Genomic DNA, 23,305 nt, shown 5'->3' on the forward strand with positions numbered 1-23,305 from the left:
GTTTTTCTGTTAATGAGAACTGATGCTTATTTTCAACAGATTGACAGCCAAAAGTTGAACTTCAGAGAGCACGCTAAGGCCCGTGTGGACCATGGGGCTGAGATCATTACACAGTCTCCAAGCAGATCCAGTGTGGCATCCCCCCGGCGACTCAGCAACGTCTCCTCCTCTGGAAGCATCAACCTGCTAGAATCCCCTCAGCTTGCCACTTTGGCTGAGGATGTCACTGCTGCACTCGCTAAGCAGGGCTTGTGAATATTTCTCATTTAGCATTGAAGTAATAATATTTAGGCATGAGCTCTTGGCAGGAGTGGGCTCTGAGCAGGTGTTATATTCATTCTTTACAAACCATAAATAAATAATCTCATCCCCAAATTGTAGTAATTGTTACAATTTTATATAAAAAATGAATAGTATATGCAGAATTTGACCTGATTTCCATCTGCAACAGGAAGACACTGGCTTTATATGGGTACAATTGGACAATTATTTTCGCTCTGCTCTGTTTTGCATGGAGTATTAATTTAAAAATTGCATTTTTACCTTTCATGTGCCTGAAGGCTATCCACTACATTCTGAAAGGCCTTGTTAAAATGCAAGCTGCTCATTTTACTCTTCTGTTTCTGAGTGAAAAGATAAAAGCTGCCCATTGTAACTTATTACAGGTTAAATTGAATAAGGGAGTCAGACTGCCAGAAGGGAAGAGCATGTAAGAAATGTTTTTTTAAGGTGTTATTTTGTATAAATGGGAAGAAAGATTCAATTAAGTTATTAACATTTGGGACCTTGATTATTATATCAGAGTATGTTGATCCAATAAATTATTTAACTAATTAAAAAAATAGCTACAAAGCATTTGAGCTACGGTTGAGGAAGTGGAGTAAAAGTGCATCTCTTAGGAATGAGACACGTTCATTAGGATGGACTTGTGTCTGATTAGAATGTCAGTTGATCGGCTAGATTTGTGTCCACACTACCAGTTCCAAAACCCCCTTCCATCTGTTTGATACAGTATTATAGATATAAATATATATATATATATTTCTCTGTGGCCATTTGTGATACTTCCTCATATACTTGAATATTACACTCTTTATTCACAGTATCTGTGTCACCTGCACCCTTTGGTGTTACAATTTTAGATATGTGAAAGTAGATGTTAGCAGGGTTCTCTCTCTATTTAAAAAACACATTAAAAAAGAAAAAAAGTTTTAGCATGAAGTTGCTTTCTGTAACAACTCAAAGCTGTAACCCTGTTTTAGTGCCAGATACAAGTCTCTCCCGTAATACTAGGAAAAATATTTTTCTTTGCTTTCACCAACATGGAGTTTGTGGGGGTGGGTCCAGTTATACATAAAAGGGTTTACAGATTGTTGGTTTAAGATTATTGATTTATCTCATTTTTCATCAAGGAGTAGTTTGGATTTTATTCAGATTCATGAAACTGAGTTTCAAGATTTCTTTCTTTTTTCCATTTGCTAAAGTTGATATTAATAGTGGTAGTTTGGGACATATTTCCAATTATTTCAAATAATATCTGATTATTAAATTCTCCAATAGAAGGTGTTTGACTTCCTTATCCAAAATAAGAATCCTTTGACCAGAAAGAAAACACGATATTTGGGAAGCTATAGCTGCAGAACATTTGAGACACAGATATCTAAGTCAGTTTTTCTAGGACTCCAACACTACACTCTGATTTTGTATGATTTATCAGTAGATAATATTGTTCTGACTTTATATACAGACTAGAATCACAAATCAACTAACTCCTCTCACAATGATTCATCTTAGACTTCCAAATAGTAATGAAATCATCAATGGCCTGAGTAAGGCAAAGAGCTACCAAACTGAACAGACACTTCAGAGTATTTGATTATTCTTTTTCTTGCTCAGGGCTGGTAGGCTGGATCTGAACAGTTAAAGGCAAATAATATTCTGGGTGCTTCATCTCTTTGAGCTAAATCATTTCCTAAAAATAAAGTTAGAAATGATGAGCATGGACCGAGGCAACAAAGTATAACTGCATCCAGGACAAAAGTCTGGGGTTGCAAAGACAGACACAGGTGCCATTTTATGACCAATTGGATTTCACAACCAAACCAATGTGACTGCCACAAGAGAAACCCTAGGAGCAAACGCACACCATTCTTTCTCAACTAAGAGATTTACATGGCAAACATGTCTTAAAATATTTATTCTTGAAAAAAAATTAGAAACTACTGAATAGGAGTATGAATGTTTCTGTTTTCTGCCTAATAAATGCTATGAAGTTTAAGTTGACCAATCTGGGCAATTGATTCATCAACTTCCCTTAAAATGCACCAGAAAATAGGAGAAGGAATAGTTGTGTGGAAACTTATGGTATTTTCTTACATGTTTTTATAGGGTTAGTTAGTAATGAAAGTTGGCTAGAGGAAAGATGTTAACAGCTGGCTATAACAGTTTTAACCTGTGGAACAAGTATTTTTTTCACCCTAGTTTAAATTTTTTATAAAAGTTAAGGTGATGTCAACATGGTCTATAGAGTATATTCAGTTTCTCACATGTCCAGAAGACAGAATATATAAGGCACTATGTTAAAATATTTCATATTAAGACAAATTTTTATTTCTAACCAAAACAAAAGTATAATTAGTAAATACCTTTGCTTTGTATGGAAATGCAACTCTTTATAAAGTTCACAGAAGGTAGCTAGCTAATCACTTGTACCAGTAAGAGAGAAACACAGGCTACATGTCTTCTTGTCGGGATGGGAGGGAAACCCGTCTTGCCTTTACTCTCAAGATAACGACACAAAATAAGCTTTTTGAACACCACTCTTGTGGGGACACACATACGCTGATCTAGAAATGAAAACTTCATAGTTCCATTTCTAGATCTACTCATGCCAGTTTCTCTCTGGTGTTAGCCTTTGAGAACCTGTTTAAGAATACATGAATAGTCCAGAGCTGTAAAGAGTTAAAGGCCACCTTCAATGAACTCACGCTCTCTGGGTCACCTGCAACTGAAAATTGGAAACCTCACAACAATGCAGGGAAGATCCGAGTTTATGATGAGTTTCAAAGGCCATGTTCATTTAGGAACAAACTCTCTCTGGACTTACCTGCTGAGTTGCAGCAGGGTAATGGGCTGAAGTCCCGCCCACAAGCAAGACACCTGTGTCATATCTGCTGGATATGGCTGAAGAAGGTTCAAGTTCAAAAGCCATTAAATGAAAGAATGTACTGTTCATTGCTGGTCTTCTCCACACACTCATACTCTAATACAGCAGGAATGGGACCATTAGCCAAAATGTAACATCATGTTAGTACATGTTGAGAAATAATCTCAACATGGTTCATTCTCACATAGCTGCTATTATAGTTTTTCTCCTATTATTCATGCCATAAAAAGTTTCTTATTCATGGTTCAAATAGCAAAGACAAAATAGAAGGCAAATTCTAGACATTCCTTCAAAGACTGATGCTTTAAAATTAGCACTGATGTTTTCTTTTTTAACACCTAGAATTTTTAGCTGGGGTGTTTAGGTTATGGCCAAGTCCCTCTGCAGGAAAAAGACAGTTTTCAAATTCAAAAATATCAATCATAAAAGTCCACTTCAACTTTAGCAAAAAGAAAAAAAATCAACAAAAAGTATACTCTGTATGCTGGGATTCCAAGGTTCCAACGTGCCGCTACAAATCTGTGGGGGGTTTCTTTCTTCTGATAATTCTAGAGCCTGTTACCATAGAAAGGCATTTCTTCAATGGCTGGTTGTAGTTAGTTCATGTTTTTCAATCAAATTTGCAAATGTATTTGTTGCTGTATAGTGATTGTTTTGCAAAATAAAATTGCTTGTCATCTAATTGCTAGTTTCCAATTTTTTATAAAAATTTTTTCTTCTCCTCTGGAAAAGAAAGAAAAATTCTGTGTGTGTGTGTGTGTGTGTGTGAACATGCATATTCACCATGGGTGCGCACACACATTGTTTGATCAAACCGAAGAATGACTGTGAAAGGAAGACACCTGTCATCTGCTGAATTCCGATTATGTACCAGGACCCATACTAAGGTGATTTTTATATTAGGCTACCTAATTAATGAGGGACCCTGCTTATCACAACTATCTTAGCAGGATATTATCTGTTGCAAGTGACTGAAATGCAAAAATAAATTTGTTTAAACATATAGGCACATTTATTGGCTCGAGTAACTAGACAATTATATCTGGTTTAGGCATGGCTGGATGCAGTCACTCAGAGGATATTGTTGAGAATATCTCTTTTTCCAGTTCTGGACCCAGGCATTTGTAAGATGTTATCAAGAATCTTTTTCCAACTTTTGTACCTGTTTCCTCTGTGTTTGCTTCATTCTTAGGACACACTCCATGATGGGTACCAAAAGCTGCCGATTCCACAACCTACCAAAGATAGCCTATTTCCCAATAGACCAGCCAAGATCCATGGTCTGAGAATCGTCAAACCATGTGGATCAACTGCCTACTTATATTGCTTGGCCAGGCTGTGTGGGTCACATACCCAGCTCTATTCCTGGTGGTGGGAATAGAAGGAGAGTGAGGGGCAAAGTGGCCTCATTTGAACTACATGAAGTAATCATAGAGAGGAAATGGGATTCTCCAAAGATAAGTCAGGCTGATACGGCCCAAAAAGAGAAGAATCCATCTGTGCAAGCAATCAAAAACATATATTCACTACATCCACACACCCTATCCTTTATCTTTTTTAGTCCTCTAGTTCTTTGCTCTTCAAATTGTGCTCAAACATTACAGAGTGGGCTGGGAGGAGCTAACTAGAAATGTAAATTGGGGGCAAGCACTGTGGTGTAGCAGGTAAAGCCGCTGCCTGCAGTGACAACATCCCATATGGGCACCAGTTCGAGACCCGGCTGATCTACTTCCAATCCAACTCTTTGCTATGCCTGGGAAAAGCAGCAGAAGATGACCCAAGTCCTTGGGCCCCTGCATCCACATGGGAGACCTGGAAAAAGATCCTGGCTCCTGGCTTTGGATTGGTACAGCTCTGGTGTTTGCCACCAACTGGGAGTGAACCAGCAGATGGAAGACCTCGCTCTCTCTCTGCCTCTCCTCTCTCTGTGTAACTCTGACTTTCAAATAAATAAATAAATCTTAAAAAGAAAAGAAATGTACATTGTCAGGCCCCACCCCAACCAATTTACTACATTTTTCCCAGACAATTCATCTGAACATTAAGATTTCTGAAGTACTCAGCTCATCCAAGCACCGCAAATGTGCTTAAAGAGAATGAGTTTCCTGGCAGTCCCTTAAGAAATTAATGATTATCCTTAAGTCTATGTGAGACAATATCACTACCTTTGATGCCAAATAATGTTGGTACCAAATGGTAGGAAGCTGTGACTTATAGAAGTAGTTTTCTTTTAGAGGTTTTCCAGCCTTCAAAACATTCTACCTGGGCTGAAACCTACTTCTGTTATCAATGGAATCATCACTTCCCATACTAATACTGCTAATACTACAAATTTGATACAATCTGATAAAAATCATTAGGATTTTTCTTTAATCTTTTTTTAAAATTAGCACCCATGTTGTCATTGATGGTTTTTAAACCACAAGGCATTAATATTTATATTTATCTGGGAGTGTGAGTCAAAATTCTTGATTTCTTTTTTCATTAATTAACAAACAAAGAATTTATTTGGAGAAGAGACCAATAACTATGATATAATGTAAAATGACAGGATAACATTCAGTGGAGCTTATAGGAGGAAAATACTAATCTTCTTATGCACAATGTGGCACTTACAGCACTGAGGCCCAAATAACTCAGGACTAGAATGTTGTTAAAAGTACATGGCCTAGAAGCCTGAAATTTCAAAACTCAAGTCTTGCACTAGCTGTTCTTGAGCATGGTAAAAAAGCATCAAAGACACATTCCTTCTGACTGGAAGGGATATCATTCAGTCTCAAATGCAGCTCATCTGCTCCCTTTTCCACTCCCCCAAATACTGTTAAAATCTCTGGCCCAAGGCCTGGCTTTAGGTAACACATTTGTGACCTCCAGGTGTACTTTGTTTGACCTGTACACTGTTTTCAGACTCAAGAAGTTACACACACACACACACCAGATTTAACCTTCTTCAGAAAAGTTAAAACATTTGGTGAGATAAGGCCTGCATTCTCTCTCGAGGAAAATGGGCTGGAGCTGGTCTGTGCATTCCCCTAAACTGGGTTCTTTCCTCTTGGCCACTGTACCCCACTGTGCTTTTTCTCTTCCCAGCCCACATGTTTCACTTTAACTTATTGTTACAGATAGTAGACTACAAATTTAGTTTGTAACCTTTGCCCTGGGCCCTTTGATTTTTCTCTCCCTTCACATTTCTTTCCCACTTTATAAAATAAAAGCCCAAAAGAACAAGTCTCTGATCAGAAGGTGAAAGACTGGCCAGCAGGGGAACCTGCCAAGGGCCATTTGGATATTTTTTAATGGACCATACAAAGTTATAAATTTAAAAAATAGCCTTTTATAAACTTACTGAATTTCAAGTTCTGCCTGCAGTTGCCTTAGCAAGGCCAGACCTGGCCCTTATATGCCCCACAGGCTGGACGTTCCCCACCCATGGAAAGTAAGTCAAACTACAACTCTCTAAGATATCAGAAGCCAGGGAACACTGATGTTTCATAGACATAGGGATGAAAACCTTGAAGTAGAGTATTTGTTTGGCAGTAGCAACTAGTAATTTTCATATCCTTGATAAACCCACTTAAGATTCTGCTGACTACCTACATTTATAATTAACTTAAGGGAAAAAAAGAAATATGCAGGAGAATTTGGTTTTTTGTCTCCCCATCTGCAAATAAAGATCTTATTGTCAAGTGAAAGATTACAAAAAATATCTTATTTGGCACCGTTGAATGTATAGGACTATTGTCTATTACTCACAGAAGCAGAAGGAAAGTATAGAGAGGAAATGGTCTGGGCCAGTCAACCCAGAGCTAGGTTCTTAGACACAGTACTGATATTAAGGCAACATATACCTGACTCTGTTGAGTAAGTTATAAAAACAGTGAAAGATATGCTGCCCAAGACTCCTTCCCCCTGACAATGATTGCCTTTGAATACCCAACCTATTTCCCTGAGTTCCACAGAGCCCCCCATTTCCAGAATTTACAAGGTTAATGCTGACACACCAGAGAGCCTCCAAGATGCTGTTGCACTCTTGGCATAACCAGTGGTTACTGCTCCTCTATGAGCTCTGAAGACTCACATGTGTATTACCTGTTGTTAAAGAAAGCCCAGGTGGAAACCGTGGGCGGTCTATGCCTGCGCCTTGCAGCCTGCTGGACTGAAATTCAGCCCACTATTGCTGTTACTTGCCTATCCCTTTACCTAAATTGCCTCCCACTACCACCACCCAACCAAGTCAGAAGGAGACTGGAACTGAGAGGAGATGATGCCTTGGGTGACATCCTGGCAGGCAAATATTTGGTGCTCATGGAACCATTCCTTGACTATGGTCACCAGCTACCATTCTCCTTACCCTCATTGTCAGTATCTCAACCATGTGGTTGCATATAGAAATTAGAGTCACCACAGAATTTGAACTCTTAGTAAACTGTGAGAGCCACAGCAAGAGACACCAAGAAGGTAATGTGGGTTACTGAGGCCAGCAGCAGAAGGAGGTGATGAACAATAGATAGGTCCCATGGTGTAATTTGGAACTAATGGATGCCTAATGTGGAACCTTTTTGTGGGTTGAAATTCACTTCCATTTCATTTTATTTATTTTTTAAGATTTATTCATTTATTTGAAAGTCAGAGTTTCACAGAGAAGGAGAGGCAGAGAGAGAGAGAGAGAAAGGTCTTCCATCCGTTGGTTCATTCCCCAGATGGCTGCAACAGCTGGAGCTACGCCAATCCCAAGCCAGGATCCAGGAGCTTCTTCTGGGTCTCACATGCAGGTGTAGGAGCCCAAGCACTTGGACCATCTCCTACTGTTTTCCCAGGCCATATCAGAGAGCTGGATTGTAAGTAGAGCAGCCAGAACTCAAACCAGCACATATATGGAATGCCAGCGCTGCAGGCGGCGGCTTCACCTACTACGACACAGCGCCAGCCCCTCACTTTCATTTTAAACCCACACAGGACCTAACTTATATGGGCATTAATATATTAACTTTATATTTATTTAGAAATTATCTGTGCCAACCACCTTTATATGATAACTGCTATGAGCATCGGCATACCCATTTAACAAATAAGGAAACTGAGGAATAAAAAAATTGTTTAATATTTAATGGTAGAGCTAGAATTTGAGCACAAGTATCCCAACAGCAGATGTTTCATCTAATGGACTGGGTGTAATGTAATTAAATATTCTCATAAACTATTTTCTTGTTAATAATAAAGATATAAAATTAGTATTATAGAAAAATCTCAGTATTGCAAGGCCTAGAAAATGTTCATGTCTTTGCAATTAATTCAATTAATTCAGTTAATTCAATTAATTCAGCCAATTAGGAAATGGGGTTATGAATGATAGTGTCATTTATGTATGCAATGATAAATTCTCTATTTTCTGTAAATATAAATCATCCAATGCTAAGTCAGCAATGGCCAAAACAAAGTTATTAATTTTACTGTGGTTCATGATACCTGATATTTGTCCTCATTTCCTTATGTGGCAAGGTTCATAATCTAAGCAAGATCTTTGAAAAATTCCTACCATGTAAATGCTAACAGTCCTAGGGAATGGCTATGAGCATGCTGGCTGGACTCTCACAAGAAAGAACAAGTAAGAAGTCCCAAATGAAACAGTGTTAATTCCTGTATTTAAGCAGAGAAAAAAGAATGTGGTCAGAAAAGCTGAGGACCAGCCATCAGAGCAATGATACTAGGAGAAAATGTCACAGAAACCACAGAAGTGGGTGTTGCACAGGGTTAAAATTTATAATCTGCCAAATAGGAGAAATGAGAAACTGCTGCATTTTAGAATAAATCATATGGTGACTCTGCAGAACTGGGATGGATGCTGAAGATAGAACCAGGTTTCTTGGGCTGTACTTCTCCATTTCTCTCACATATAACTTGGGCAAATTGTACAACTGAACCACTTGTCCACCTCCAAAAGGGCAGTCTAACGTGATTTTCTGCTCTCATAGCAGAATAAAAATGTTTTCCTCTTGAAATGCCTTTCACCAAGGGCACACATTGTTGACACTATCAGTGGTTAAAAACCAGTTCTGTGTTTCAGCACCTCATCCTATGCCTCCAATGTCTATTTCTACTTTATATTATTAATTTTTAAAAAATTTTATTAACATGTAACACATACATTTTATAGGGTACAATGTAACATTTATTTGCATATATAGAGCATAACCTTATCAAAGCAATAAATTAACATTTTTTGTTCTTTATCTTTTATGTTTGGAGCCTGTAAGCTCCTCTCTTCTCATTCTTCATAGAGTATATAATACATTATTGTGAACTGTAGTTACCCTGCTGTGCTGTGGTACAGTAGAACTTATTACTTGTGTGTCATGGTACTTACATTTTTGTACCTGTTATCTTATCCTCCTTTCTTCCCTCCTCCATCCTTCCTAGCCTCTAGCAATCACTATTCTAGGTTCATATCGACTTATTTTATAAACTTATGAATATAACAGAGAACATGCAGTGCCTGTCTTTCTCTATTTTTGGCAGCCAGCTTCTATTTCCATCAGCTCACAAGCAAGGACATTGCTGTTCTACCTTACTTCATTTATAAGCCAGTATCACAGTTAGCATGCCTTCTAAATGAAGGTTAAAATCCCAACATAATAAGAAGCAAAATTAAAATTTGTCAGAAAATCAAAAAAGCTTTGGTAAGTTTACGAAGCAGCCTCAGCTCAGTGGAGTGCAGGGTTTTGTTTTTGTTTTTGTTTTTGTTTTTTTTAAGTGATTAAAGTCTGTTTCACTACTAACTGATTTGTCGGTCCTTTAACCAACCTTTACAGTCACAAATATGATGATAGCTATTCTTATTTGTGTTCTTGTGTTCTAGGCAATTAGATTTTCAGAGTAATTTGTTTTTCTTAAGTAAAAATTATTGTTTTCTCATGTACACATTATAAGAGTAGTAGATAATGAGCTAATAAGCTTAAAATGCTCTGCTCTCAGGGCCAGTATGGAAAAACACTGATAGATTAATTTTGGTTACATAATTTATTGTGATTCCTTCTCTAGGAAGACTTGAATGCATTATACAGTCATGCAATCACTCATACATAGCTGCCTTTGAATTAATTTTGGTTTTAATCTGATTCCTATTTTCATATATACACTTATGTGAGCATCCTCTAAATAGTCTACATTTTGTGTTGTGCCCATTCCAAAATTAAGTTAGCTTTTAATTTCTTGAGTAGAAATGTTTCTGGCGACTGTAGCATGAAAAGGGAAGCTGAGAGTGTGGGCTGGCTCTCCAGGGAGCTTGTCAGTCCTCCTGGTTCTGTGACCTCAGCTTTCATTCTTGGTGGCAGAGGAATAATCATGCTTGGTTAGGAAAACACACCCCCAAAATTGATGAAGAGTAAAAAAAAAATTAGGAGGGAAAGGTTTTTTTTTCTGTTTTGGAAGAAAATTATTTAACAATATAAAATTTAAAAATCATATTAAATAATAGTGACTAGTTATTTTCACTTTTTATGACATGAATTAAATGCAAGAGAACAAGTAGAATACCTCTCATAACCACATCTAGTATTATTACTTTTTTGCATTTTTCTATGAACATTTTAAACATTTTATCAGAATTTTTAAAATTGTGTATATTTATGGGGCACTGTGTGCTGTTTAATTACATGTATACATTGTGTAATAATCAATCAGGGTAAATATATTTTTTAAGCCTTTCATACCTCTATATATGTTAAAGGTAATAAATTTAAAAAGCATACAAAACCCTATCTTCTAGAATTGTTTAAATAGAGAAATACACAGTACATTATCTGTAATCACCCTACTGTGCAATAAAACCCCAGAACTTCTTACTTCTCTCCATAACACAGAGCTTGTTGATTAACCTGTCTTCATCTTTCCTCAACTTCCCTACCCAGCCACCAGTAACCACCATTGGTATATTTAACTTCTATGAGATGTGATCATAGTTTTTCTGTGTTTGGCTTATTTCACTTAATATAATGATCTCTGGCTCCATCCACATTGTTTCAAATAACAAGATTTCATCCTTTTTATGGTTGAGCAAAATCCCATTGTATATATGCACCATTTTCCCCTTATCCATTCATCAGTAGATGGACATCTAGGTTGTTCACATTTCTTAGATGTTGTGAATAGTGCTGCAATAAAAAATGGGCATGCATATATAATAAATTCAGAATTCTCTAATGTTGTAAAAGTGGTGTGTAAACCGTTTAAATCTTTACTGTGAAGATTAAAAAACATATATAATCCCTACATGAAAATGTTAGCTGACAGGCAATACTGAAACACCTTAAATATAACATCGAAAATTCAAAATGTAGGAAGGAATCATCACTTGTGGGTAAGTGATTTTTCTCTAGTGGTATACTTTAAGTCCTTGCATATTATTATTTGGTAAATATCTATAGGGTTTCCTTTGTAGCTACTTTGAGGCTTTCAAAATACTTGTTTTGGGCTATTACAAGCCATCTTGAAATAATAACAAATTAAGATTGATTAGAAAAAATAGGAAAAGATGGGACTGGTTAATTAACCTGCCACTTGAGACTGGCATACCATATTGGAGTACCAGTTTGAGTCCTGGATTTTCAACTTCCAATCCAGCTCCCTTCTAATGTGCTAGGAAATCAATAGAAGACGACTAAAGTGCTTGGGCCCTTTTCACACATGTGGAAGAGTATGACGCACTTCCTGGCATCTGGCTTTGTCCTGGACTGGTCCTAGCTATTTCTAGCATTTAAGGAGTAAGCCAAGAGATGGAAGGTCTCTCTCTCTCTCTCTGTGTGTCACTCTATCTTTCAAATAAATCTTTTTTAGAAAAATAGGAAAAAAGAAAAAAACCCAAAGAGATAAGAAAACCTAATGATGGGTCCTGTGTTGTGGCATAGGGGGTTAAGCTGCTACTTGCAACACAGGCATCCCATATGGGGACCAGTTCAAGCCCTGGTTGCTCCATTTTCAAACCAGCTCCCTAATGTGCTTGGGAAAGAAGCAGAAGATGACACAAGTGCTTGGGCACCTGCCATCCATATGGGAAACCTGGAAGAAGCTCCTGGCTCCTGGCTTCAGCCTGGCCAGTCCCAGCCATTGAGGCCATTTGGGGAGTGTACCTGCAGATGGAAGATCCCTCTCTCTCTGTCGCTCCCTCTCTCTGTGTAATTCTGCTTTTCAAATAAATTAACAAATACATCTTAAAAAAATCCTAACAAAGTACTCGACATTTGTTCTCCAGTCCTCCCTATGGCCATATTGGATGCCAGCATTGCAGGAGGTGACTTAACTCATAACACCACAACATCTGCCCCACATTTTGGAATGTTGATGTTACATTTGACCTCTTTCAATATTGCTTCTCTTCTAATGTTTCATTATAATAATATAATATTTTAGTCCTCACAGTAAATATATAAATGATTTACATACTATGTTCATACTATTAGGAAATTCTGAATTTATTGGTATGTTTACTCTTACCAATGAGTTTCTACCTTCTGATATTTTCTGCTTGCTGTTAGCATCTCTTTCTTTCATTTGGAAGAACTCCTTTTAACACAGATTTTTTTAAAAAAATTTTTAAGATTTATTTATTTATTTGAAAGTTAGAGCTACATAGAGAGAGGAGAGGCAGAGAGAGAGAGAGAGAGAGAGAGAGGTCTTCCATCCACTGGTTCACTCCCCAGATGGCCACAATGGCCGGAGCTGCACCTATCCGAACCCAGGACCCAGGAGCTTCTTCTGGGTCTCCCACGTGGGTGCAAGGGCCCAAGGACTTGGGCCATCTTCTACTGCTTTCCCAGGCCATAGCAGAGAACTGGACAGGAAGTGGAGCAGTCGGGTCTCGAACCAGCACCCAAATGGGATGCCGGCGCTTCAGGCCAGGGCGTTGACCCACTGTGCCACAGTGTCGGCCCCTTAACACAGATTTTTGCAACAAATCTGGTGGTGATAAATTCTCTCAGCTTTTGTTTGGGAATGTCTTTATCTCTCCCCCATATGTAAAGGATAGCTTTGTGGACATAATATTCTTGGTTGGCAATTTTTATCCTTCAGTGATATAAATGTCTTATCCCACTCTTTCCTGGCCTATGAAGTTTATCCAGAGAAGTCTGCAGTCAGGAGAATTGGGACCACTTTATGTGTTAGTTGCTCCTTATCTGTTGCATATTTGAGAATCCTTGGACCACTTGACTATAATATATCTTAGGGTAGTTTTGGTTGGGTTGATATTCACTGGTGAACTTTGACCTTCCTATACCTGGAGAGTTGTATCTTTCTCTGGGTTTGGGAAGTTTTATTATCTGTTTGAATATGTTTTAGATGTTTGGCATTCTCAAGTCTGTTTTGAATCCCAATAATTCAAATATTTGTTCTGTTCATGTTATCCCATAATACCCATAAGCATTTTTCATTCCTCTTGATCCTTTTTTCTTCCAACTGTGTATTTTCAATACCCTGTCTTTGAGCTCACTGATTCTTTCTTCTGTTTGTTCTGTTCTGCTATTGATGTCTTCCATCATTTAATTTCACTAGGTATACTTTTCAGTTGGATGATTTCAGCTAGATTTTGTTCAATTACTTCTATCTTACCATAAAATCTCTCTGTTAAAATACTGAATCATTACTCCGTGTTCTCTTGAATTTCATTAAGGTTCTCCAAAACAACTGTTTTGAAATTTTCATCCAAGCATTTGGAAGCTTCAACTCCTGAATTGTTGGTTTCTGACACATTATTTTGCTCTGTAGGTGAAGTCATAGTTCTCTGGAATTTCTTGCTGCTTGTCAGCATATAACATCATCTGTGCATTGGAAGATTAGTTGTAATAAACTGGCTTCACTTGTGGCTGTACTCTTAGAAATCCTAAGCAGTCTGTTCATTTTCTCTGTTCCTTCCAGTTCAGCACAAGATAGCACCCAAGTCATGGTTGGCCCCAGGTCTGCTGTTGGTATGGTTTTACAGATTCAATCTTACAATACTCTCCATTATCTTCAGCAGATAAATATTATTCTTAGGCAAGTTGGGTAACATCTCTCTATAAAAAAGTTGCTTGTCTGTATGGAAGGACTGCAAAATTTGATAGCAAGAGCTCAGAGAATGATTGGTATGTTTGTGAGAAGTCTTTTCCTTTAGCATCATTTCTTTAAAAAGGAGATCAAACAAAAGAATGGTCTTTCATGTAAATTAGTAGTTATAAACTGACAGTAACCAGTCTAAGAAGCAGAATTAAATTACATATTCATTGGCTTAGTATTTTTCAGCAATCTATATGCAGACCTTAAGGGTAAATTATGATTCACATTGCTTATTATGTATTTAAGGAAATCAGAGTTTATCCATTTTCGAATTTGCCTTACACACTTTGATATGTTGCCTCTTTTTTTAAGATTTTATTTTTTTATTGAAGAGGTAGAGTTACAAACAGAGGGCAAGGTAGAGAGAAAGGTCTCGCATCTGCTGGTTCACTCCCCAGGTGGCTGTAATCGCCAGAGCTGGGCCAGTCTGAAGCCAGGAGCCAGAAGCTTCTTATAGTCTCCCACATGGCACAAGGGGCCCAAGCACTTGGGGCACCATCCACTGCTTTCCTAGGCCATAAGCTGAGAACTAGATCAGAAGAGGAACAGCCAGGACATAACCAGTGCCCATATAGGATACTGGCACTGCAAGCAGATGCTTAGCCTACTATGCCAGAGCACCAGTCCTTGTTGCCTCTTTTAATCTTCACTATAACTCTATGAGGTAAATATCATTAAATCAATTTCATGTTAAATAGATGGAGGCTCATAGGGCTAAATGCCTTGTCCACTACCACATACAGAATAAATAGCTGAGCAGTGAGTTACATAGATCTCTCTGAAAAAATCCCATCTAAGAAATACTATATCCCAAGAGGGTTTCAGTTGTTCCTAAAAAATTAATATATCAAAATTTACTCATAGGTTATCAAAATAAAACATTCAATCCAATACTTAAAGGAGAAATTATGCTATTGAATATAGAGAACATGAACTTTCTAATTCTGGTTTTACTGCTTAGTGGTTACATAATTTCAGACAATTTATGTTCCACACCTGTAAGATGAAAACTCTACTAGGTATGCTAAAAATAGATGAATGCCTCACAGGATTGTGGAGAATTTTAAATGAAATAATATATAGAGCTGTCTTATAGAGTACTTATACTCATTGAATGCTATAATTTTTGCTGTTGCACTTTTTATATTTTAAAGTAATATTTAATGAAATATCATAACATACAATCTCATCATATGAATATGATATACATATTACTTGGTACCACACACTCCCATCTACTGGTTCACTCCCCAAAGGCCCATTATAGCTTGGATATTGGCCAGGTTGAATCCAGGAGCTCTGAATTCAATTCAGGTCTCCCATATGAGTGGCAAGGACCCAGCCTTCCAAGGATCTGCATTAGCAGGAAGCTGTAATTGGGAGCAGAGCCAGGACCTGAATTCAAGACTTCCCATAAGGATTGCATCAAATTGAGAAGTTTCTGTACTTCAAAAGAAACAGTCAGGAAAGTGAAGAGGCAACCGACAGAATGGGAAAAAATATTTGCAAACTATACTACAGATAAAGGGTTGATAACCAGAATCTACAAAGAAATCAAGAAAATCCACAACAACAGAACAAACAACCCACTTAAGAGATGGGCCAAGGACCTCAACAGACATTTTTTGAAAGAGGAAATCCAAATGGCCAACAGACACATGAAAAAATGTTCAAGATCACTAGCCATCAGAGAAATGCAAATCAAAACCACAATGAAGTTTCACCTCACCCCGATGAGAATGGCTCACATTCAGAAATCTACCAACAACAGATGCTGGAGAGGATGTGGGGAAAAAGGGACACTAACCCACTGTTGGTGGGAATGCAAACTGGTTAAGCCACTATGGAAGTCAGTCTGGAGATTCCTCAGAAACCTGAACATAACCCTACCGTACAACCCAGCCATCCCACTCCTTGGAATTTACCCAAAGGAAATTAATTTGGCTAATAAAAAAGCCATCTGCACATTAATGTTTATTGCAGCTCAATTCACAATAGCTAAGACCTGGAACCAACCCAAATGCCCATCAACAGTAGACTGGATAAAGAAATTATGGGACATGTACTCCATAGAATACTATACAGCAGTAAGAAACAATGAAACCCAGTCATTTGCAGCAAGATGGAGGAATCTGGAAAACATCATGTTGAGTGAATTAAGCCAGTCCCAAAGAGACAAATTTCATTTGTTTTCCCTGATCGGCGACAACTGAGCACCAAAGGGGAAACCTGTGGAAGTGAAATGGACACTATAAGAAACTATGACCTGATCAGCTCTTGTCCTGGCTCTAGATGTACAATGTAATACTTTATCCTTTTTAGTATTTGTTGTTGTTGTTGTTCTTGTTGTTCTAGTACTAGTGGTTGAACTCTGTAATTAACACACAATTATTCCTAGGTGTTTAAATTTTAACTGAAAAGTGATCCCTGTTAAATATAAGAGTGGGAATAAGAGAGGGAGGAGATGTACAATTTGGGACATGCACAATCTGACTTGCCGCAAATGATGGAGTTAGAAATGTACCAGGGGATTCCAATACAATCCCATCAAGGTGGCATGTATCAATGCCATCTCACTAGTCCAAGTGATTAATTTCAGTTCACAACCGATGGCTCTGATAGGTCTAAGAATCAAAGGGATTACACAAACAAGACAAGTGTCTGCTAATACTAACTGATAGAATCAAAAAGGGAGAGAAAGATCCAACATGGGAAATGGGATACACAGCAGACTCATAGAATGGCAGGCATCCTAAACAACACTCTGGCCTCAGAATCAGCCCTTAAGGCATTCGGATCTGGCTCAAGAGCCCATGAGAGTATTGTAGGCATGGAAAGCCAAGACACCATGGAAAAGAAAAAAAAAAAAAGAAGAAGACCTAAATGAAAGATCTCTGTGAGTGAGATCCCAGTGGAAAGAACGGGGCCATCAAAGAAGGAAGTACCTTTCTCTGAAGGGAGGAGAGAACTTCCACTTTGACTATGACCCTATCGGAATAAGATCAAAGTCAGCGAACTCTAAAGGCTTCCATAGCCCTGGCAACTCATGACTAGAGCCTAGGGAGATTACTGACGCCATGAACAGGAGTGTCAAATTGTTAAGTCAGCAACAGGAGTCACTGTGTACTTATATCCCATGTGGGATCTGTCCTTAATGTGTTGTCTAATGTGCAGTGATGCTATAACTAGTACTGAAACAGTATTTTTACACTTTGTGTTTCTGCGTGGGTACAAACTGATGTGATCTTTACTAATTATATACTGAATCGATCTTCTGTATATAAAGATAATTGGAAATGAAAAAAAAAAAAAAAACCCTGGTGTTAAATTGGAAATGGCATAGAAAATTAATTAATTTTTTTAAAAAAAATATTGTGTAGGATCTCTGTCTTTAATGTGCTGTACACTGTTATTTAATGCTATAACTAGTACTCCAACAGTATTTTTTTTTCACTATGTGCTGCTATATGGCAGCAAACTGTTGAAATCGTTACCTAATATATACTAAACTGATCTTCTGTATATAAAGAGAATTGGAAATGAATCATGATGTGATTGGAAGGGGAGAGGGAGCGGGAAAGGGGAGGGTTGCGGGTGGGAGGGAAGTTTTGCGAGGGGGAAGCCATTGTAACCCATAAGCAGTACTTTGGAAATTTATATTCATTAAATAAAAGTTTAATTTAAAAAAAAAAAGACTTCCCATAAGGGATGCAGGCATCCCAACCAGCTAATTAACTGCCCAAATTTCTGCCATATCAACATCTTTCAGTTTAACAAATATAGGTTTAGGCTATTGTTTTTATAATGTTGTATTACATTCTATAAATATAACTAAATTAATTAGTTGTGTTTGAACACTGGGTCTATTTTCAAAATTTTACTACTATAAAGCATTCTGCTTTCCAAGATCATTACACATATATTTTTATGTATTTATGAAGCAAAAATTCTTAGAAATAGAATTGGTCGAAGGATATCTAAATTTATGAGAGGTTTTTATACATGTGTGTGACTATGTTCTAATAAAAATTTACCCATGGACACTGAAGTGTGAATTTCTTGCAATTTCTATATGTTTCAAAATTTTATTCTTCTTTTGATTTTTCATTCATTTAAAAGTTTTTAAAAAAATACTAGCCTACACAAAGTACCTGATTTGGTCCATGCTATAGAAAGCTGATAGATCTAGATAGAAGTTCCGTGTGCTTCATCAGTCTTGATTTTTAACTTACATAAGCAAGAGAGGAGATGGCATGAATGAGGGAGCAACTATTGAAGATTCGTGTGCCCTTTAGTCCAAGGAAAGAGTTGCACCCATCCACAATCCAAACTGACTCCAAATTCTGATCTTCAATTTACTACTGGTGTGGACTTAACCAAATGAGCTTCTTTGAACTTTTTAGATTTTTCTGACCTATAATGAAATAGTGATCATCTGGATGATATCCCTAGCTCACTTGGAAATAGTTAACTAATGGTCAGTATTTTTCCATGTTTTGGAAAATTCACACATGAGACATTGCAATAATATATTGCATTCATGTGTGAAATGAACAGCCATGCTGATATTCATAACCAGTTACATTTAATTGCCTTCCTTACAATTGATCTAATAGATTCCAAGATGCCAGATTAGAGAGTGACATGATGCGCTAGACTGGGGATAACATGAAACAAAATGGTGTAGGAAGTGCATTTTCAGAGAATTGGAGAGAAAACTGCCCTAGAAATCCTACAAGGTGAGCTTCCAGAAACTCAGTGGACTGGGGTTGGATGCACAGTTGGACCAGTGGAGGGTGTGGATGAGCAGCATGAACACAAACACAACACATGGCTGTGCAAACACATGGAGACCAAATAACATGTTCCTGAATGAACAGTGGGTCATAGAAGAAATCAAAAGAGAAATCAAAAAATTTTAGAAACAAATGAAGATGACAATAGATCATATCAAAACATCAAAAGCAGTGTTAAGAGGGAAGTTTATATCAATTGGTGCCCACGTGAAGAAGCTAGAAAGGTACCAAATAAATGAGCTATCAATGTATCTCAAGGACCTAGAGAAACAACAGCAAAAATCTCCCATTTTTGGATTGGAAGAATCAACATCATCAAAACGGTCATGCTACCAAGAGAAATTTACAGACTCAATGTGACCCCAATCAAAATACCAATGACATTCTTCTCAGATCTAGCTAAAATTCATATGGAAACACAAGAGATCCCAATTAGCTAAAACAACCTTATACAACAAAAACAAAGCCAGAGACATCACAATATTTGATTTCAAGACATACTACAGGGCATTTACAATCAAAATAACCTGGTACTAGCAAAGAAACCAGACTTCATACCAATGGATCAAAATAGAAACTCCAGAAATCAATTTACAACCAACCTATCTTTGACAAAGGAGCTAAAATCAATCCCTGGATCAAGGACTGTCTCTTTAATAAATGGTGCTGGGGAAACTGAATCTCCACAAGCAGAAATTTGAAACTAGATCCATTCCTAACACCTTACACAAAAAACACTCAAAATGTATCAAAGACTTAAACCTACAACCTGATATCATCCAATTACTAGAGAACATTGGGGAAACTCTGCAAGACATTGGCATAGGCAAAGACTTCTTGGAAAAGACACCAGAAGCACAGGCAATCAAAACCAAAATAGATAAATGGGACAACATTAAGCTGAGAAGCTCTGCACTGCAAAAGAAACACTCAGCAAAGTGAAGAGAAAAACAACAGAATGGGAGAAAATATTTGCAAGCTACATGACTGATAAAAGGTTAACATCAAAAATCTATAAAGAGTTCAAGGAATTACACAGCAACAAAACAAATGATTCAGTTAATAAATGGTCAAAGGCCTTGAACAGGCATTTTTCAAGATAGGAAATTCAAATGGCCAACAGACACTTGAGAAAATGCTCAGGATCACTAGCCATCAGAGAAATGCAAATCAAAACCACAATGAGTTTTCACCTCACTCCAGTTAGAATGGCTCTCATACAGAAATCAACAGATGACAAATGCTGGTGAGGATGTAGGGAAACAGGAACCCTGGTCCACTGTAGGTGGGGTGTAAACTAGTGCAGCCATTGTGGAAGACAATATGGAGATACCTCAGAAATCTGAACACAGACCTACCATATGATCCAGCCATCCCCAAAATTTTGGGAATTTACCCAAACCAAAATAACTCAGTATATGAAAGAGTTATCTGTACCCCCATGTTCATTGCAGCACAATTCACAATAACTAAGATATGGAATCAACCCAGATGTCCATAAACTGTTGAGTGGATAAAGAAATATGGTATGTATTGGTATATATCCACTATGGAATACTGCACAATGGTAAAAAAAAAAAATGAAATCCTGTCTTTTCCAATAAGATAGTCACAACTGGAAATCCTTATATTTAATGAAATAAGCCAGTCCCAAAAAGACAGATACCATATGGATAAAGAAAGTGTGGTATATAAACACTATGGAGTACTATTCAGCTATAACCAAAAAAAAAAAAAAAGAAAGAAAGAAAGAAAGAAAAAAATGAAATCCTGTCTTTTGGAACAAGATGGACCCAACTGGAAATCCTGATACTTAATGAAATAAGCCAGCCCCCAAAAGACAGATATCATATGTTCTCCCTGATCTGGGGTAACTAATAAAAGTACCTGAAATGTAATGTATGGAAGTGAAATAAACATTTTGAGATTTGATGATTGCTTATAGCTCTCGTCTTTTCTGTTGAGGAACAGTGTTTTGTTTTGTATTTTTTTTCTCTTCATATTATTTGTTGAACTCTTTTACTTAGAGTAAGGTTAACTATACAATAATTAAGTATACTGAAATAATATCTTTATAAATATTAAGAGTGGGAATGCAAGAGGGAGAGGGAGGAAGTGCTAGAGTGTGGGCGAAAGGGAGAGTAGGAGGGAAAGTGCCACTATGTTCCTAAATCTGTAAATATGAAATATATGAAACTTCTCTGATGTCCAGTATAATTTGAAGGGATTTTGGTTAGAGGAATTCCAGATCCAGGTAGGGAAATTCTGGGTCTAGAGTAGAAGGTAACTACATATGTATCTCCTCCCCCAGACCAACTGAAGTCCATTAGGCTATCATAAATTCCCTAGAAAGCAGGTGATCACTGACCAAATCAAAGAAAGTGCATAAGCAACACTGACCAACCAGAAACTTGGAGATGAACAGAGCATACTCCTCTCAGCCCTAGTTTCCCAACTTCAATCCACAAGAACTTCACTCCTATCTCCTCAGGGATCCTGGGAATAAAATGAGAGATGCCTGGGTCCTTGCTCTATGCTTTTACAATAAATACCTACTTTCTCCACCACCACCACCCTCATGTCAGTGATTGGCTTTCTGCCCCAGGACACTATAGCAATACCTTCATCTAGTTTTAAGGGCTTGTTCTGCAACATAAATTTATATAAATTGGTCCCTGTGCAGAAATGTTTTAGGCTCTAGGAAAATATGAATCTTGTAATTCTTTTTTAAAGTGGTGATATAAAGGAAATTTTTAAAAATATGTTTGTAGACTTCAGGGGTAAATTAAACTAAAACATCATTTTCTAAGGAACTATTCAGCATTTTCACCTTAATCAAATGAAGCTGGCTTCATTACAATATAATACACAGTGAAAACCTGCACATCTTCATCATTATAATGTGACAAGCAGTATGCTTAATTATGAAGTTTGAAGATTAAAAGTATTTCAAGCTTTACCAGCATTAAAAGAATGAAAACTCAATGACTCAGCAAACCTGGCTTCCAGAATCATGAACCTTTCATTCAATCTAAACACTGAAATATATCATTGTTTATGAAAGGAAAATCAAATAAAGTAAGCTTTATAAGATTGAAGTCTGCCTGAAGTACAGTCATTTCCACTTGTCTTCTTAGATCTCTATAGAAGAAAAAGATTTTTGTACTCCTGAAATAATCGATAGGAACCAGAGGGCTGGTATGAATTTGTTTAGTGAAGCCATTGAAATTAAAATTAATTTAGAGAGCTGTCTACCATGTTCTGGAACTGACCATTCCTGTTTCATAATTTCAAATAAGTGATTTTTAAACAATGTCAAGAGCTAGCAGCTGCCCCGGACTGTGTAGGCATCAATGTGTGATGCTGAGTCACTTAACCCTGTGCTTCAGGGATGTGTTGACTAACAAGTCCTAACAAGGTGTCAATGGGAAAAAAATTAAACACAACTGCTATAGCCATCTCCTGTACATAACTACTGGACTTACATAACATGGACTCTGATGATTTTCTCTATTTCTCTTTGTCTGCCTTCCTGAGCATCACTCTGTGAAAGACACCATAGATTGCATTTTTAAGACAAAATGAAAAAGACGAAACTACAGAAGAGTTCATTTGAAAGGCTAAATGGCTATGCTAGGACATCAAAAGAATACCAGTGATATAGTAGAACAGGCACTGTTATAAGTGCTTTACATAGATAGTAGTTATTTTAAAACCTGTTCCAAAATCCTTTGACATGCCTCCTCATTGAAAGTTGGGGTCTATCTTGCTTCCTCCAGATTCTGGAGCCATGTTAGTGACTTTTTAAAAAAATTTATTTATTTACTTGAAAGAGTTACAGAGAGAGAGAAGGAGAGCAGAAAGAAAGGAGAGAGAGAGAGAGAGAGAGAGAGAGAGAGAGAGAGAGAGAGGTCTTCCATCTGCTGGTTCACTCCCCAGTTGGCCGCAATTGCCAGAGCTATGCTGATCCGAAGCAAGGAGTCAGGAGCCAGGATGTCTGTAGTGCTGGCATTCCATATGGGCGCTAGTTCGAGTCCTGGCTGCTCCACTTCTGATCCAGCTCTCTGCTGTGGTTTGGGAAAGCAGTAGAAGATGGCCCAAGCCCTTAGGCCCCTGCACCTGCATGGGAGACCCAGAAGAAGCTCCTAGCTCCTGGCTTCGGATCGGTAGCTCCAGCTGTTGCAGCCATCTGGGGAGTGAACCAACGGATGGCAAACCTCTCTCTCTCTCTCCTTCTCTCTGTGTAACTCTGACTTGC

General features: G+C 37.6%; 1 protein-coding gene across 13 annotated transcripts in view; it reads left to right on the forward strand.

Annotated features, from left to right (window-relative positions):
- Positions 1-3,838, forward strand: part of MAP2 (microtubule associated protein 2) — a 318,054-nt gene extending 314,216 nt beyond the window's left edge. For all 13 annotated transcript variants that reach the window (XM_062190748.1, XM_062190757.1, XM_062190862.1 and 10 more), the window contains one exon: positions 40-3,838. In XM_062190748.1, coding sequence (XP_062046732.1) covers positions 40-255 — 216 coding nt within the window. In that variant the 3' untranslated portion in view covers positions 256-3,838. The remainder of the gene's footprint in view (positions 1-39) is intronic.
- The last annotated feature ends 19,467 nt before the right edge of the window (positions 3,839-23,305 follow it).

The sequence above is a fragment of the Lepus europaeus genome, chromosome 1 (genome assembly GCF_033115175.1).
Source record: "Lepus europaeus isolate LE1 chromosome 1, mLepTim1.pri, whole genome shotgun sequence".
Lineage (NCBI taxonomy): Eukaryota > Metazoa > Chordata > Mammalia > Lagomorpha > Leporidae > Lepus > Lepus europaeus.